This window comes from Lagopus leucura, unplaced genomic scaffold (genome assembly GCF_019238085.1).
Source record: "Lagopus leucura isolate 7727_CA_CO unplaced genomic scaffold, USGS_WTPT01 Super-Scaffold_760, whole genome shotgun sequence".
NCBI classification, from domain to species: Eukaryota; Metazoa; Chordata; class Aves; order Galliformes; family Phasianidae; genus Lagopus; species Lagopus leucura.
The window spans coordinates 6660101-6676957 of NW_024962257.1; the positions used below are offsets into that span (position 1 = coordinate 6660101).

The 16857-nt window shown below is 51.0% G+C and overlaps 1 protein-coding gene across 1 annotated transcript in view; it reads left to right on the forward strand.

Annotated features, from left to right (window-relative positions):
• Positions 1 to 15527: 15527 nt before the first annotated feature.
• RBBP6 (RB binding protein 6, ubiquitin ligase) overlaps positions 15528 to 16857 on the forward strand; it is a 31072-nt gene continuing 29742 nt past the window's right edge. Inside the window, 1 exon segment of the mRNA XM_042863968.1 lies at positions 15528 to 15726. Coding sequence (XP_042719902.1) covers positions 15561 to 15726 — 166 coding nt within the window. The 5' untranslated portion in view covers positions 15528 to 15560.

Below are 16857 nucleotides of genomic sequence, written 5' to 3' on the forward strand. Positions count from 1 at the left end.
GGCAAGCAAGTTCCTTGGCTGGATAGGTGGTGTGTGCTGTGCTGTGTCACCAGGGATCGTGCACAGCATCTCATTGGAGTTGCACCCCGTGCAGCTCCACGCTCTCCCACGGGGCTGTTGGAGGATGCCGGGGGGCTGCATGGGGAAGGGGCTACTCTGGGTCCAGGTATTTCTGGGTGCAGTGGGAGCCCCTGTGCGCTGGTTCTGCTTCTGGTTCGCTCTGAGCACTGAGCCATGTCCCTGTCCAGAGCAGGGCTCATCTGGATGCAGCAGGGCCTGAGCAGCTGCTCCTAGAGCTGTGCACTTAGAGGAAGCCTCACATAACTGCCTGGCTAAAATGATGGATTCCCATGGCAGCACCATGGGTGTAGGGGTAGAAGAGCCCCTGATTGCCCTGTGTAAGGGAAGTTCCCGGTGCAGCTCGTGTCCTCGTGGCTTGTTTGCTGCTGTTGTAAGGAGTGGGTGAGAAGTCCTATTCAGATGCTAATTAGGCCTCTTAATTGCAGCAGTCGCTGATTGCATGTATTAAAAACAGCTGAGGAAGTGAAGCATCCCGATCCTAGGGAAATATTTAAACACGAAGTAGTAAAAGGACTTGTGGTGTAGAATGCAGAAACAGCAACATTTTAGTTTACCTGGGCTGTGATCACCAGCTCTGCAGGGCTCCACAACTCCCAGCACACCTTCTCTAGGTGGGTGCCCTTCGAAAAGAACATTAAGCAATGCCAGGGTGTCCTGGTGGCAGCAGGCTGACCGTGAGTCAGCAGAGTGCTTTCAAGGCCAAGAAGGCTAATGGTGTCCTTGTCAACCTATGGCTGACTAATTGTTGACCACAAGGGTGCCCATTAGCCAGCAGCGTGCCCTGGTGGTCAAGAATGCCAATGGGACTCTGGGCTGCATTGCACAGTGAGGCTAGCAGGTGAGAGAAATGATCTTCCCCTCTGCTCTGCCCTAGAGAGGCTACACCTGGAGCATTACACCCAGCGCTGGGCTCCCTAGGTACTGACAGACAGGGAGAGATCCCAGTGGAAGGCTGCAAACCTGCCTGGATGTGTCCCTGTGCAACCTGCTGCAGGGAACCTGCTGTGGGGATTGGACTGAGGGAACTCCAGAGCGCCCCTCCAACACCTACAGCTCTGTGCTTCTCTAAAAGTGACTTTTTTTTCAGGACTAAATCTCCAGAAAGCAGCTTCCAGCTGAGTCACCAAATACTGCAGGTAAGAAGCTCTGATTGTACTTACCGGGAGCAGCAAAGCATGTGAGCAGGGCACACTGGTAGCTGGGAACAGATTCCAGCAGCTCAGCCCAGCAGCAGGACTGCTTGCACACACGCCCCTGCCTCCCCAGCAGGCGGAGCAGCTGCAGGGATGGGTGGAGTGCAGCTCACTGCCAGCAAATGCTGGGTCTGCTTTAGGCTGAGAAACTCCAGTGTCATGGCAATTGTCGGTGATGTAACTGAGCGTGCTGTTAAGACGATGACGTCTGCTGTCTTGTATTAACTGCCTTTGTGGTCACCTGTGGGAGCAGTGCTCGGGAGGAACTGGGGTGCTGCTGTGCTATGTGCTGCACCAGCACAGTGTACTTTGGTGCCCCAGAGTCACGTTTGGGGTGATTTGTATTGCTGGTGTTTTCCTTGAGGGAAGTGAGCCAGGAGACAGCAAAGGACAGAGAATTGATTTTCCAAAAGTAACTGAGTTATCCCTGATTCACTGACAGGAAGCAGGAGGTGCCCCAGGACATGGTCTCTCTGTGGGGTGCCAGGGATGCAGCAGCACAGGCTGCACACCATTAGTTTACTTTCCTGGAAGCTGGGCTTGCTATCTGAAGGGTTTGTTTGGTTATTTCTGAGGCAGACCACCTCCAGCTATTGATCTTTGTAATGTTACTGTCCTTTTGTTGTTGGGTTTTTTTGTTTTTTTGGTTTTTTTTTTTTTTTTTTGTCCTTTGTCCTCTGTCTCTCCAAGCCCTGATCAGCACATGGCACCACTGCTTCTGGCTGGGAGAAAACAGGTACTGCCACTGCATCTGGTGGTAATACCCAGCAAAGGCTGAGCTGGAAGATGTTAGCAGAAAAGAGACAAGCACGGAGACCTGGGTGCAGAGTGGAGCAGTGACACAGCCTTGCAACTGGTGACACTGAAATGAGTTGCAGCTGCTCCCTGCAAGACTGAGTGGTGGCAAAGGGATGCAGGGAGGTGGTGATGGAAGGTGGTCTCTGCCACGTGCCACATCTGCCCTGTGTGCCAGCGTCTGCCCTGAGAGAGAAAATCAATACCCAGGCTAAATCCAGAGGCTTCAATATTTTTCACAGAAGCACAAATCAATATGGATTTCTTAACAAGTTTAATTTCAGTACCTGAAAGTCTGCATTCTGCCTATCTCCCGATCTTTCCAACCATTCAGGGAAAAAGGATTTTAAAAGATTTGTTCAAATTTAAGGAACTGGACCAGCAGTTACCCCCTTACCTCATTCTCTTGCTGCCAATCCCAGGGCATAGTGCAGGTAATCACCACATGCTGTGTCCCCACTGATGCCACCGTGGGCAGGGTTCCTGCTGCTCCTCCTTCCAGCCCACACCAGCCAGCCAGTCCCAGCCTGCATGGTGTGTGAGCAGCCTGATTTAAGGGTGCTGCAGAGCTTGGGAACAGCTCTGTATTTATTGTACAAAGCCTTTCTGCAGTTTCAGATCATTGTATGGTCACTGCAAAATGAGCACAAGCTGTGGGCTCATCTCACCTGAGCAGAAGACTTCAGGTAATGTTACTGCACTCAGAATGACCCCATTGAAAATGTAACGAGCTTCATTCTGGTTAAGCTGCTAACGCAACTGTGTCCACCAAGGTCAGCATCTGTTGTTCCAATGTCAGCACAGGAGTGGCTGTTGCCATGGGTACTGCATCCATCCTGCTGCAGAGGGACCGCGCAGTAGGGGCAAGCAGGAGGCAGAGGGATGGGGCCAGAGGCACAGCCCTGGGATGGGGATAGCAGTGGGGAGCTGCAGCCCCTGCATTCTGGTCACTGAAGGTCCTGCTGCTGCTTGCATCTCAAGGGAGTGCTTTAATTGCTGTATTCCTGTTTTAGTAGACAGAAATCCCAACTAGGAGCTGCACGCATCAGCTGGCAGAAGTTGGCACCCATACAGACGTGGAGGGAACATTATCTGCATGTGGATCAGTGTGGAGCTTCTCTTTTCCTCCTTCCCTTCTCCTCCTTCCCTTCCCACCACGTTCTCTCAAGCCCAGCTCTGCAGGTACCGACATCCCACACCGTGCTGTAGGATGAGCTCCTCAACCTCAGCAGCCACCTCCTTGGTTGCTCATTCCCTGACATTGTCCTTTGCCCTCCCTTGCTTTGATTTGTTTGTTGTTATTTTTTCTACCATTTGAAATAACTCTCAAAAGCCCAGCAAGTCCAAGCAATTCATAGCGCGTGTTTATTTTTTCCTTGATGGACAGTAATGGCTTCTGCGGTGCCATTACTATACATCATCGAAATCCAAGAGCTGAGGTGCTCCAAAGGGCAGCCTTCATTCAGCAGCTGTGAGAGCTCCTCCAGCACCGTTATCAGCTGCTGGGAGCGCTGTGCACCTTAAATCTTTGCTTGGCCATGGCTGCTAAGCCCAGCTCTTAAATTTCCCCAGGAAATGCCCAAGCAGCAAACCCTCATCTCAGCAGCATCTCTTTGCTGACAAACTGCTGTCACTCCATCACAACTTCCCCCATCTTTAGTAACCACCAGGTCTGCTGGAAAACTGCACCAAGTACTGTTAAGAAGCAACTTGGTTTATTTTGATGAAATACAATAATTATCATACTTAGCAGCTGTTGCTATTTAAAATAAGAAAAAACGGGGCTTGCATTGAAAATGTTTTGTAAACCATGTGCACCAACAATCTGTTTCAGTGAAACCAGCCATTATGGAAACCGTATAATAGCAGGAGCTCATTATGGAAAGTTAAATTGCAAATCATATTTTGTTTCAAATGAGCAAGATGAATGCATAATTTGCCTCAAAGAAATAGTTTTGCAGTTCTCATCCTGCTGCCAAGCACCAAAGCTCTTGGGCTGCAGCTGCTGGAGCTCTGATTGTCCATTTCAGACAACAGGAAGTTTTGGTTTCAAAGGAAGATCTGAAAAGAGAACGGGAGGAACAACAGCAAAGGGAAAAAAATAAATAGGCCGAACACTGCTGCTGCTCTCACGGTGCAGCAGTTGCAATGCTCAGCAAGTTTCCTGCAGAGACCCCAGCAGCCAAGTGGCAGAAGGCAAAGGGCTGCAGGGCTGGGGCCACTCCCTTGTGACACCAGATGATGGCTGGGGGTCCCTGCAGGGCTCCCTCGTGGGTGCAGACTTTCCTGCACAGAGCTTGCAGCTCCAACCTTCAGCCTGCATGTGTTCTTCCACAGTGAGAGTGTCACTTATGCACATGGCAGTGGTTATTATCCTTCCATCACTGCTCTGTCCCTGTGTGTCCAGCAATCCCCACACAATAATGCCATCAGAGCTCATCCATTTGCACCAATTAAAAGCAATAGGAAATACTCCAGGGAGATTCAAGTCTCGCCTGTTCTTCCTCAGGGCCTGGAGTTCCCTTTATTCCCCATGGGAACACAACACTCAGTAGCTCTGGGGCTGCTGAGTGTGCAGATGCCATGTGTTTCCTGCACATGTCCCCAGTCTGCAGGGATGGAGCAGCACTGGGATCCCAGCAGCTGGGATAGGCTTCCAGGAGCAGCAGTCCGTGCAGGGATGCTGTCAGCCCCCACATGTCAATGCAAACCACTGCCACCAGATTTTATCGCCAGCCTTAAACCAGAGCATACGTAGTAATGGGGCTTGGCAAGGGATCCACTCCTATAAATTCTACAGTTGATAGGGAACAGAGCAGTGAGCTGCTGCCTTCAGGGAACACCACAGGGAGCTGAGGGGTGGACATCGACCATGGGACGGCAGTTGTGGGGGGTCCCAGCAAAAGCCATATCAGGAAGACAGAACTGTGGGAGGAGGGGTTGTTCAAGAGCCAAAGTACAACAGGAGCCTGCCCTAAGGTCACCACATGGGCACTCCCTGTCTCTTGTCCCTAACCAAGACACTACAAGGGCTCTCTGAGGAGCCTGTAAGCATAAAGCACGGCTGCAGCTGTGCTAATTGGGGTGGCATTGATTGCAGCTGCACCAAGGGTGCAGGCAACTGAGGGGGGACCAGGCACAGCAGAAGCTGTGGGGTCTGTTCCTAACCTGCAGGCTGGGGCTGGATAGAGCTCACTGCATCCTCAGAGTGCCAGGAACTGCTGTGCCCAGTGCCAGGTGAGCCCATTGCTGCTGAGAGCTCTTTAAGTGCTGCTGGCACCAGCAACATGGCTGAGCAAAAAGTGCTCCATTTGTCTCTTTCAGGCTTGCAGCAAATGGAAAAGCAAGAAATTGGCAGCAGGTAAATTGTTGCTATTTGAGACTATAAAATAACGGAGGAGCAAGCACAGCAAGTGGTGCCATCACAGGGCTGGGAGCAAGGAGTGCTCTCCTCCCAGGGCGGGCATGTGGCTTCTCAGAGCCTTTCAAGGTGCTGTGTATCTTCACAGAGGATTTCAAACCAGTTAACTTAGCAGCAAGGCAGCACAAATAATTGAGAAGTTAACGAGTGTCCCATAACCTTCATAAAAATAGCAAATATTTAATACTGCAGGCTTTTATTTTTTCTTGAATGTGGGTCTTTTTTTCTTGTCCTGGAGCTCAAATCATATAGGTGATTCTTCCTGTTTCACAGCCTTAATTAGCCTCTATTTCCTGCCTCTTGTCAGCACTGTGCAGCCAGCTCATTGCTTCATGCTGCTGCTGGGCATCTGCACTGTGTGGCTGTGCTCTGGAATTAAAATGTTTGTACAAAAGCCAAGGTTGCAAAGCCTGCATCTTTACAAACCTTGTAAGAAACAGCAGCAACCCATGGGCATCAGTGCCCCATCCTGGATGGGATGTATCTGGGTCACACCTTCCACCAATGTGGGGCAGCAGGAGTCTCCAAAAGTCTCTCCAAAAGCCAGGAGGACACTGGGGATGGGCAGCTCAGCCTCAGGCAGGGCACGGTGCCAAGTTGCTTTCAGGCACTGGTGGAGTTCTCACGTGAGCTGCAGGAAATAGGCAGCAGGGGATTGTCACACAGCATCTGATGAGTGCAGCAGTCCTGCGAGTCCTTGGGGAGACAGAGCCAGGCTGAGGGCCAATGACATGAACTCAGAGAGTTCAAAGTGCTCCTAGTGCTGCTTTGATTTGTACAAGCTCTGCTCCTCTGTGAACTCACTGCAGTACTTCTCCCCCACGCAGGCAATCCGTCTTGCTGCTTTCACTGGATTTTTCTCTTTTGTCTTTTTTTTTGTTTGTTTAATAATTCTCCTTTTGCTGCCATTGGATTTTTGTCGCTGGTTCCCCACTTTGCTGGGCACAGAGGGCTGCAGGGTGAGAACAAAAGCCCTACGTATGGCCCCACCATGGCCCTCATTCCTGGGAAGGAGATGGATTGTGGCAGAGGTCCATGCCTGAGCCCTGCAGAACACTGCTGTGGGGCATGTGGGGGGCTCGGGGTGGCTTTGGGGGCACTATCTCATCACCTCCCTTTTTCTGGACCACGCCAGGACACTGCCCCCAGCCTCAGATCCAGGATGGTCACAATGTACCCCAGCACCGCCACAGCAGTGCAAGCAGCACTGTGCAGGCACTGAACAGGGAGGGCTCTGGCTCTGCTTGCAGCAATGACAGCAACACTTCTTCCATCACATCCTTGCCTTACTCTCTTTTTGAGCACGAGGCTGATACTCTGCACCAGGTACACTGAGGCTGTTTGCCCCGTGACAAGGCACATGTGGGCGGGCATACTGTTGTGCTGGGCCTGATGAGAAGCCCTTGTCAGATGCACAGATCTTCCCCTGGCTCACACCCTGTCGGTCGCTCATTGGGCATTCAGCACAGCGCTGGCTGCAGTTCCGCTGCTCACAGCCTGCATCGCCGGCTTCTCTGCCTCCAGCACTGCTTAATCCTAGACAACACCTGGAGTGCGTGGCAATGATTTTGTCCTTCTTGAATCCTCTGTCCTCTCTTATTCCTTCTGTCCCACTCCTGGAGAGCTGCAGTTCCCTCTGTGGGATGTCACAGCTTAGTGCTACAATGTCCCAAACTCCCTAAACTCAAGTCGTGCCAGGGGAGGTTCACGTTGGGTATTAGGAACAATTTCTTCTCTGAAAGAACAGTCAGGCACTGGAACTTCTGCCCAGGGAGGTGGTGGAGTTGCTGTCCCTTGAGATGTTCAAGAACCATGGAGATGTGGCACTGAGGGACATGGATGGTGGGCATGGTGGGATGGCCTGGGCTTAGGCTTGGTGATTTGAGAGGGCTTTTCCAACCTCAGTGATTCCATGATTCACAGCCTTGTGCCCCCTGCCCGTGCTCATGGGGCCATCCCACAGCACCAGAAGTATTTGGGTGGCAGCAGGGCAGGGGCAGGGCACAGAGCAGCTGCAGGAAGACTCAGTAGGGCCAAGCCTGGAGTGGGGTGCAGGTACAGCTACCCCACAGGTGCTGCTTCAGCTCTGCTGGCAACAGGTAACAGCTCCAAAGCTTTTGTGGATGATAACAAGCTGTGTCTTTATGGCCAGCAATCAGCAGTTATAGCCTGACACAGTCTTCCTCTAGCTGCCATTTTGCAGCCTGCACATCTCTGATGTTCTTCTTCTAATTACTCTGTTAAAGCTCCCTCACAGAGCACTGGCAAACATCCGTCCAGCACATTGCTGCCTGTGGGTCCCTGAACTCTCCCACAGAGAGCAGTTTCCCAGGGAAACAAGACAAGAAGCAGACCAAAAGAACGCGAGAATCCTGCTTCCTTCCACCACCAGAACTACAGCTCACTCTGCTCTTTCACTCTCCTAGCACTGTCACCCACTAATTGGCATCAGGCCTCAACACAGTGACCATTTGCTCTTCTTCATCTGTTTGTCCCATTCATCCTGCCCGTTGTTGTCTCCTTGCAGCGGCTGCTGCCTGGCTCCCTGCTTGTCCCTCTCTGTCTCAATTGCACTGGTGAGATGGAGCCAGTGCCCAGCGCCAGGTCGGGGCCAGTGGTGCTGTGATGACAGAACACTGAGCGCAGAGAGAGCCAAAGTCTTCCTGTAAAAGGGACACGACAAATGCAGGACGTGCTGCAGCTGCTGCTCATTGCCTGTGTCCTGCTCATGGATCTGATCATTATTTTAATGAGCTGCAGCATCTCGTAGAGCGCAGCACAGTGAAAATTATATTAAACAATCGTGAAAAGAAATCATTTATTTCAGTAATGTCTGTGTTTTGGATTGCAGGGGGGGGAAAAATGACTCCAGCAATGCGACTTTTCCTGCCGAGCCACAATGTGGCAGGCTGCTCATTAGCTTAAATCATTGCTGCTCAGAATGTAATCATCTTTAAAAATGATTAAAACCATGAGCCTCGCCAACAAAATGCATGGAGGCCAACATGGCAAAGGGCCTCATGCTTCCAGCACCTGGGCTTCACCGTGGCCTGTGCTCTGCCCACCCGCAGACCTCGATAGCTTTAGGGCTGGAGGTATATGTGCCCCACAGCAGAGACAGGAGGTGCTGCTCCCCCACAGGTCTCTTGCAGAGCTCTATGCCACACAGCCAATGCATGAACCCAGGTGGGAAATGAGCGTGAAATCTGATTGCAAGGTTCAGCAGAGCTGATGGTCCTGGGCAGCTGGAATGGCCGCACCTTGAAGGAAGCCAGGCAAGTGCTGCTGGGCTGTTCCAAGCATTGTTAAATAATCATCTGTAGCCAATGATTATTCATGAGCACAATGAATATTATCATTCAGATTCCTTACCAATTCCACATGGCTCCTGTTTGATGTGGCAAGGCTCTAGCAGTGCATTTGCATTAGAGAAAGTATTACTACTTTTGATGGAGAAGGATTACAGAAGAAATCTGCATAAATTTATTGGTAAATGTCATTTAGCATATGTCCAAATGTAATGTATCACTGCTCGTAGTGCAGACTGCCTGACTCACACAGGACTTTTTTTTCAGAAGACAGACAAATAACCCCTGGGACACCATCACCTCACTGTGAGACTGGACATTAAGTCACCACTGCACTGCTGGCTGAGTTCAGAGCCAGCCTCATAAGCTGGGCTTTTCCATGCATGCAATGGGAGCCATGCAAACACCCCAGGGCAGGGGAAGCCTTCACCTTCTGCCATCAAACATTTATGTCTGCAGCAAATTCTGCACCAGTTTCCCAGTGCTTCACTGCCACACATCTCTGCCAGGCAAACAAAGGCGGCGCTCCGTCATGACTACCTGATACATCTTATCATCTTGTTAGCAATTAATATTAGCATGGTAGAAATTGCTAATATGTGATATACAATAATTAGAATTCAATTTAATTGCTGAGGAGCTCTTGGACTTTGCATACAAATGCGGTGCTTCCCCCCTGGACCAGAAAATGGTGCATGGGGAGGAAGGCATCCTAAGGAGAGGATGAGGCTGATGCAGCCCAGCTGAGCTCTGTGCAGGGCAGCACCTCCATGAAGTACAGCACCTCCATATAGAGCAGCACCTCCTAGCCTATTCCAGTCTGCTGTATCTGCAGAGCTCTGCAGCTGCGCTTCATTGGGTCCAGCAGCACCCTGTGTTCAGCTGTGCCTTATTGCAAGAGGACAGGGCCTCTTCTCTTCCATCTGTGTCTCAGATGAGAGGGGAAGGAAATACTTCTGGAAACAGCAGGATGCTTTGTGTGTAACTTCAGGTACAAGAGAAAAAGAGGGATGTAAAGAGAGTTTTGCAGGGGTAGCACCACATGCACCAGTGCAAGTGGGAGTGTGGTCTGGAAAGCAGTGGCTCTATAGAAGGTTTTGGGGTCATGGCAAGCACATGGCACCACGTGGCCACCTGTATGGCATGCAGTAATGGCTCTGCAGCATGCCCAGGACAGCAGGAACTCATCTTGAACTGCATTTTTTCCTGTGCAGAAGGGGCTGGCTGCTACCTCCCAAAGATTTGTGACTGCTGGTGACTCAGAACTGAAATGACTCAAAGAAAGGCAGCATCCGAGGAATAAAGTCAGCTGCTACAGCCCCCCCATCAGCCAATTCCACAACCCAGCATGATTTCTGGAGTGATTAGTGCACTGCATAGGGACCTTGCAGAGGAGATGCTCTCTGTTTCGGCACTGGAACTCTTCGTCTGTTCACTGTGATAGTGCCATGCACAGCAGCAAGGCCCGGTAGGGGCTGCGAGAGGAGGGCTCTGGAGGATGCAGAGAAAGGGCCTTTGATCCCCATAATTAACTTTGATTTAAAATGCATTATGAAACTGAGCATTAGGAGGAAGCTGGGGCTGCTTTGATGTGTGCATGGGGATGTGGCAAAGAGGCTGTGCGGGGCAGAGGGTGCGGAGCAGCTGGGGCTGCACGCGGAAGGGGAGCACTGAGCAGGATGGGCACCTGGGTGCTGCCCTCGGGAGCCACACAGTGGGAGAGCACCAGGAATGGTGCAGGAGCTGCAGGCTCCAGACCTGCCTTACAGCAATTCTGTCTGCGCAAAGGGCTCTGGCACTCAGAAACAGAGGGCTGCTCTGTGCTGTGGGGAATTTCATGTCTGGGGAATTTCATGAGCTGGGGAAGGCTGTTTGTACAGGGCTACGTTTTGCAAAACTGTCACTGATGAAGGTGACCTTGTGAGTTAGGTGTTTCCTGCCCTTCATAGCAGGAACAGCCACAGGTGCCTCTCCCACACTTGTACAAGTAGTCATGGCCGCAGCAGCTGCTCACACCTACGGCTTTGATGCCTTTGCTACGGCTCGGTGAGGAGCTGCGGGCCCGTGTGAGGCTGCGCTGCCGGGACAGCAGGAGACGTCCCGCTCCGTCTGCACCGGACTCGCAGCGCTGAGCGCGAAGCGCACGGAGCGAGGTGCGGGGAGCGGCCCCGGCATCTGCCGGCTCTGCTGGAAACTGCAGGCTGAGCTCCGCTGAGCTCAGGCGGTAGCTCCTCACTATGTAGGAGCAGCGCTGTGGATTTGTTTCCTGAGTTTTGGCGTAATTTTTGCTGTATTCCCCAACTCTCAGTCCTTCAAGCCTAAGGGAACTGTAAAACATCACCAAATGCGAACTGGGAGAGGAGATTGGAAAACGATTTTGGAAAACAAGCAGATGAGCTGTGCCAGCGCCTGCAGACTCATTTTGAAAGAATTCCCCCATTTCCTAGGGCATGCACACCCAAAGATGAGGTCAGGTTTCCTCTGTCAGGCAGACTTAGAGTGTGCTATGGCATATTTATAGGATTCTTCCTCCCTCCATCCCTCCCTGGGGCCAGAAGGGCAAGCAGGGCAGCAGTGCACAGCACCTGATGGTTTTCTCCCTGAATTTGCTCAAGCTGAGGCAGTGCTGATAGGCAAGAATGAGCCATAATCATGAGCTCTGGTAAGAAGCTGAAGCTTAAGGAGCAAAAGCAGGAAGAAAAGCTGTCCAACTATGTGGGACTTGGGATTGACATTGTGTTCAGAGCCTGGGAGCTCTCTGGGGCTGTCTATCTGCGTGATCCCACACAGCAGCTACAGCCCTTCCTGTTGCCAGCACTCTTCTGGGCTTAATTAATATTTGAGAAGCAATTTACAGATGAAAATTGCAAACACCCAACAATCCCGAAAAGTAGGTTTGTCAAGGAGAGGCCTGACCCATAATGTTGCTTTGCTGAACGTTTCCTGGACTCATTTACTCACTAGAAAACAAGTTTGTGTTGCAGGGGTTCTCAAGCAGGGCTGCAGCACTGGCAGAAACTGATGAAGCAGCTGATGGCCAGGTCCTGGGAGCCTCTAAAGCAGGACAAAAGCTACACATAGTTTTCTTCCTTGTTGCCAGGGATGCCGGGTGGCAGCACTGCTGGTCACGTGCTGCTTTGCAAAGGAACAGCAGGGACAAGTGGTTCCAAGACCTCTGAATGCTTTTGGTGACTTAGATCAGTGTGAGAGCAGTTAACATCTTTGGGGGGTGTTAAATCCTGAGAAATAAATGCGGCATTGCTGAAAACCTATAGGAGGTCCTGTGAAGTCAAACTGCCCCTCGGTGTCTGTAGATCTGTCTCCTTTGACTGTTAATTACTTTTCCTTCCTTTCACTTCATGCTGCAGGACATTTGCTCACAGCTCTCTGTAATATTTATTAGCACTTAGGGTTATAAACAACCCCTCCTGTGTCCGCCTGGGGCCCATTCCTCCTGGCTTCAGATCCCAGCTGGCAGCAGTGAGGGCTGTGGGGCAACACAGTGACGATGGGGTGCAGGAATCAGCTGCGTCCTTATCTTTAGTGAATTGTCCTAGATCTCTGATGGATTTTTTTCACGGAAAAGTAACCTGACAGCTCACAGGGGAGCAGGCAGATGGAATGGACTCCTGGAGCTTTACCAACTTCTACCTCTGGGGGACTGCTCTGTATCAAGACAGGTAGTTAATAGCCCTGGGATGCTGTTTTTCTCAAGTTTCCAGGCACAGGTACAAATGTCACTACAATGCTCCTCCTTATTTGTCCCAGCAGAAGGGTCAGTGATTCAGCTACGGAATCACTGGGAAGGGCACAAAACAGGACAGTTCTGCTACTTCATCCCATAGTCATCCTGTATTGTCGTGGAGGAACTGGAGGATTCACAGCTCCCAGCTGGGCTATCAGTCCAGCACACGTCTGGTGCATTCATCACACAGTGCCCAAATCACCATTTTTCAGCTTGAACTCAGAACAGTGAAACAGAATATTTGTTAAAACAGGAGGATGTGTTCTGATTATCTCTGCTCTGCTTCTGACAAAGTTCCTTCTATTTACAGTGGCAAAGATAAGAAAAAGCCTGGATTTATTCCTCAGCTGACACTGCTGTCCTAGGACAGAGCCAGTAGGGTGTGCAGCGGGGAGTTCATGCGTTGGATGGTTTTGGTTCTTGTTGTCCCTCTGTTGCTATCTTTTAGTGCACTAATGAGAATGCCATTTGTAATTAAAGCTTAGCACTAACCAGCGCCTGCTTACAGCAGCTGTGTTACCTCGAAAGCAGCACGGATGACACTGAGCTGTGAAACAGTGACATTGCAGAGCTATGTGTTTACTCCAGCAGGACTGGCCCTGTGGGCTCACAGATGAGGCAAGTTCCTCTTCTCTTGCACAGAAGTCACAGCTACAGTTAAAAAAAGGGTTATAAAAATACAAGTAACTTAAAGCTGCAGAAATAGCCCTGATGCTAACAGGTGTGCAGAGAAAACCCAGAACTAAGGCTGCTCTTCTATTTGCATACAGACTTTCAGACACACACTCTTTCAGAACCTACACCAGCTCCCTCTGAAAGCCACATGGTATTTTCTCATCCTCCTAGGCTTTCTGAAGTTATAAATGAGTAGCTGAGGATGCTTGCTCGTGTGCTGCCACAACAAGCTAATTGTTTGTTACGACACGAACGTTTCTGTTGGGTTTGGTAAGCATCATTTAACAGGCTTGTCAGATCTTCTGTGCAAGGTGAGTTTGTCTCAGTAACAGCACAGCAGCACCAGCACACGCAGACAGATCTGGCTGCAGATCTCCTGTGTGCAGCAGTGTGGCTATGACTGTCCTCAGCATTCTCCTCCAACCTCACAGCTCAGTTCCCCATGGGAGCAGCCCTCATCCTGCTTCACTCCAAGTGGGCAGCGCTAACAGAGCACTCTGAGCTGCAGATCATCACCAGCTCAACGTGTTCTGTCTGATGTGCTGAGGGAGCGGCCATGCAGACTGCTGGACTCTGCAGGGGCAGCAGCCCAGGAAGGGCAGCACTGCGGAGCAGCTGGGAGGTGCAGTGCCCTCGTCTGTTTGTGATACAAATCTCCTGGCTGGAGATGCTGCATTCCTTTTGGGACACCAAATATCAGATCAAGGGGCCAGGGAAACACGATGCAATGCACTGACCTGGTACACGCTCAGCTGATTCAAGTTTGTTAGAGTTTATGGAAGAGATGAATTTGTCCCAGCATACCTCACCCAGATCAGGTATCACCTGCCTTCCCGCAGCCAGCAAAAAGCCAAAGGGCAGCATAAAAACAGTACCATGGGTGATTTAAAATGAGTATGGTTGTGCTTACATTGGTTCACAATCAATTTATCTGGCAGGTGATCCACAGCACAAAGGTCTGGTACTTACGTGGAAGGTAATTTAAAAACAGTGATCTGGATATGCTGGCAGTCTTTAATAGAATTTTTAAAAAATAAAAGTGGAGATGGTTTTACATATAGCATATGTAGCTTGCTGTCCCCTTTTACACACAGGTCTTTTCCCCTGGAGAGCATGAAGGCAACCTGCAGGATTCAGCTACCAGAAGTTTCCTAGCCCAACGTTTGCAATGAGAAATGTTTTTGTTTGTTTGTTTGTTTTCAAAGCCTGCTGGCTTTCACTATTTTTACTTGAAAAATGAACTTTGTTTTAGATGGGTTTGAGATAGCACCTATGCCTGATACTCTGAAGGTTTTGTCTCTAAGGACCTGAAGCCAGAGGATTAGAAAACAAGTTTTTAAAGTGAAAGGTTGTACTTAGAAGGTTTAAAACTACTTACTGATAAATGGGTTTGACATGCATGTATTGTTTGGCATACAGAACTATCAACAATTAGACTTCCTAATAACATTATTCCTGCTCAAGTGCTGTTCCTCGTTCTCATTAATCACGGTTCCTAGTGCAGTCCATCAAACCTCTGCCAATCCCTCCCTTTAAAAAGAGTCCGTTGGAAACGTGCTTTCATTCGTTTCCTCCGTTACTCCGCCGGACGCATCTGACCCCGGCGTGCCGCTCGGTTACAGTGTCGCTCAGCCATTTTTGTTTCCACGGGACATTTCGAGACGCGGACGCTATCCGCGCAAAGCTGCCAGCGTTTCCTTAAGCGCTGTCACCACCAGCACAGCAGCGCACAGCACGACGGAGGCGCGGCAGCAGCCACGCGGTCCGTGACGCGGCGCGGCGGTAACGGATCGGCGGCGACGTTCCGCAAGGGGGCGCCCCGCCCGCCGGCAAAAGGGGCGGGGCCACCCTCACGTCACGTGACGCGGGCCGGGCGCTCCTTTGTCATAATGCGCCGCGTCACGTGAGCGGTGGGCGCGACGTGCCGTTGCGCAGCCGCAGTGCGGTGCCCCGTGCGGTCGGCGGCTGGGAAACCCCTCGGAGAAACGCCGAGGCGGGGGCGCCGGATCCGCCATAGCCGGAGGCCGGGCCTGGGAACGTCGCGAGGGGACGGGAAGCGGAGGCCGAGCGGAGCCGAGCTGTGGGGACGCTCCGCGCCGCCCGACCGCGCCGTGAGGAAGAGCCGGGGGGGCCGGCCGCGCCGCCGAGGCCCAGCTCGGTTCGCCGAGAGCCGGAGCCGACGCGGGGAGCGGGGCCTCCATGGAGCCCTGAGGCCTCCCGAGCGCAGCGTGCTCAGGCCGCGCGGCCCGGCCATGGCGCAGCGCCGCGGCCTCTGAGCGCCGCCCGCCGCAGCTCAGCGCCGCCGCCGCCCGGCGCTCGGTGCGGCCCAGCCCGGCCCCGCCATGTCGTGCGTCCATTACAAGTTCTCCTCCAAGCTGAACTATGACACCGTCACCTTCGACGGCCTCCACATCTCCCTGTGCGACCTCAAGCGCCAGATCATGGCCCGAGAGAAGCTGAAGGCGGCCGACTGCGACCTGCAGATCACCAACGCCCAGACCAAAGAAGGTGCGTGGGGCCGGGCTGGGGCCGGGCGCGGCGGGGCCGTGGGGAGCCGCGCTTTTGTCGACGCTGCGCTGGCGGGGCGGCGGGCCGGGCTGCCGTTAAGAGCTGCGGGAGCCTGGAGTTCTGGTTAAAATTAGCAAAGAAGGGAGGTTAACTTGGCACGGCGAACTTGCCGGATTTATTTGAAATCCGATGGAGAAAGCTGTAAGAGAGAGGTATAGAGCAGATGTCGAACTTGTCTGAAGAAATAAAGTCGGTTCGATGACTTCATTTTCTTCACCGTATTGGAAAGCTGTCTCTGTGGCTGTTGCAGAAACCACTTTAGCAGCGTCCTCGGTCACGAGTTATCTGACCTACCATCTTTGCAGACCCTTAAAGCCATTTTGCGTGTTCTCTGTACGTAAATTACACTTTGGAATTTCCTGTTAGTGTAACTTCTTGCCTATTGCTTTTATTTTTTTTTCCACCGAAGACATTGCCCTTCAAGTGCAATGAACATTGTGCTATGTTTCATTCATATCCCTTTTTTTGCATTATTATGTAGTTACTATGCCAGGCAGGTGATGCAGTCTAATGGCAGAGGGCTCATGGGGAATATGAGAAGAAATATTCTTGAAAATGACATAAATTCTTCTAATTCCGATGCGGTGCTCAATTATCAGTGATGATAATGGTTCTATATTGCTTGGTGTGATGCTACAGTTTGTGGTGGTGACGTGCTATCCTGATGTGTTTGGATGTCATAAAAGACTTTGGGATGTCAATTCTTATCAATAAAAAGAACTCTGAAGTGTTTTTATTTCTTAAGTAGTAAACTTATCTGTTTGCCTTATGGTTTTGGGACACTCAAGTTTTTCTTCTATTAGTGTTTTTTTTTGTTTTTCACATATTAAAATTCAAGCAATGTAATTTGTACACCAGTAACTGTAACTTTAACCGTAGCATTTTAAGTGACTGGGTTTAAAGCTCTCTGATTGTCTACAGATACAGAAACTATTTTCAGGATGTTGATAGACTTACCAGCATAACAACCAGGGAGCTGCTGAGAGATACCATTGTATCACGTGTGTAGGTAGATACACATCTTACAAAGATCCTGAACTTTTGTATTAGTGCAGGGTAAAATGGGGAGAT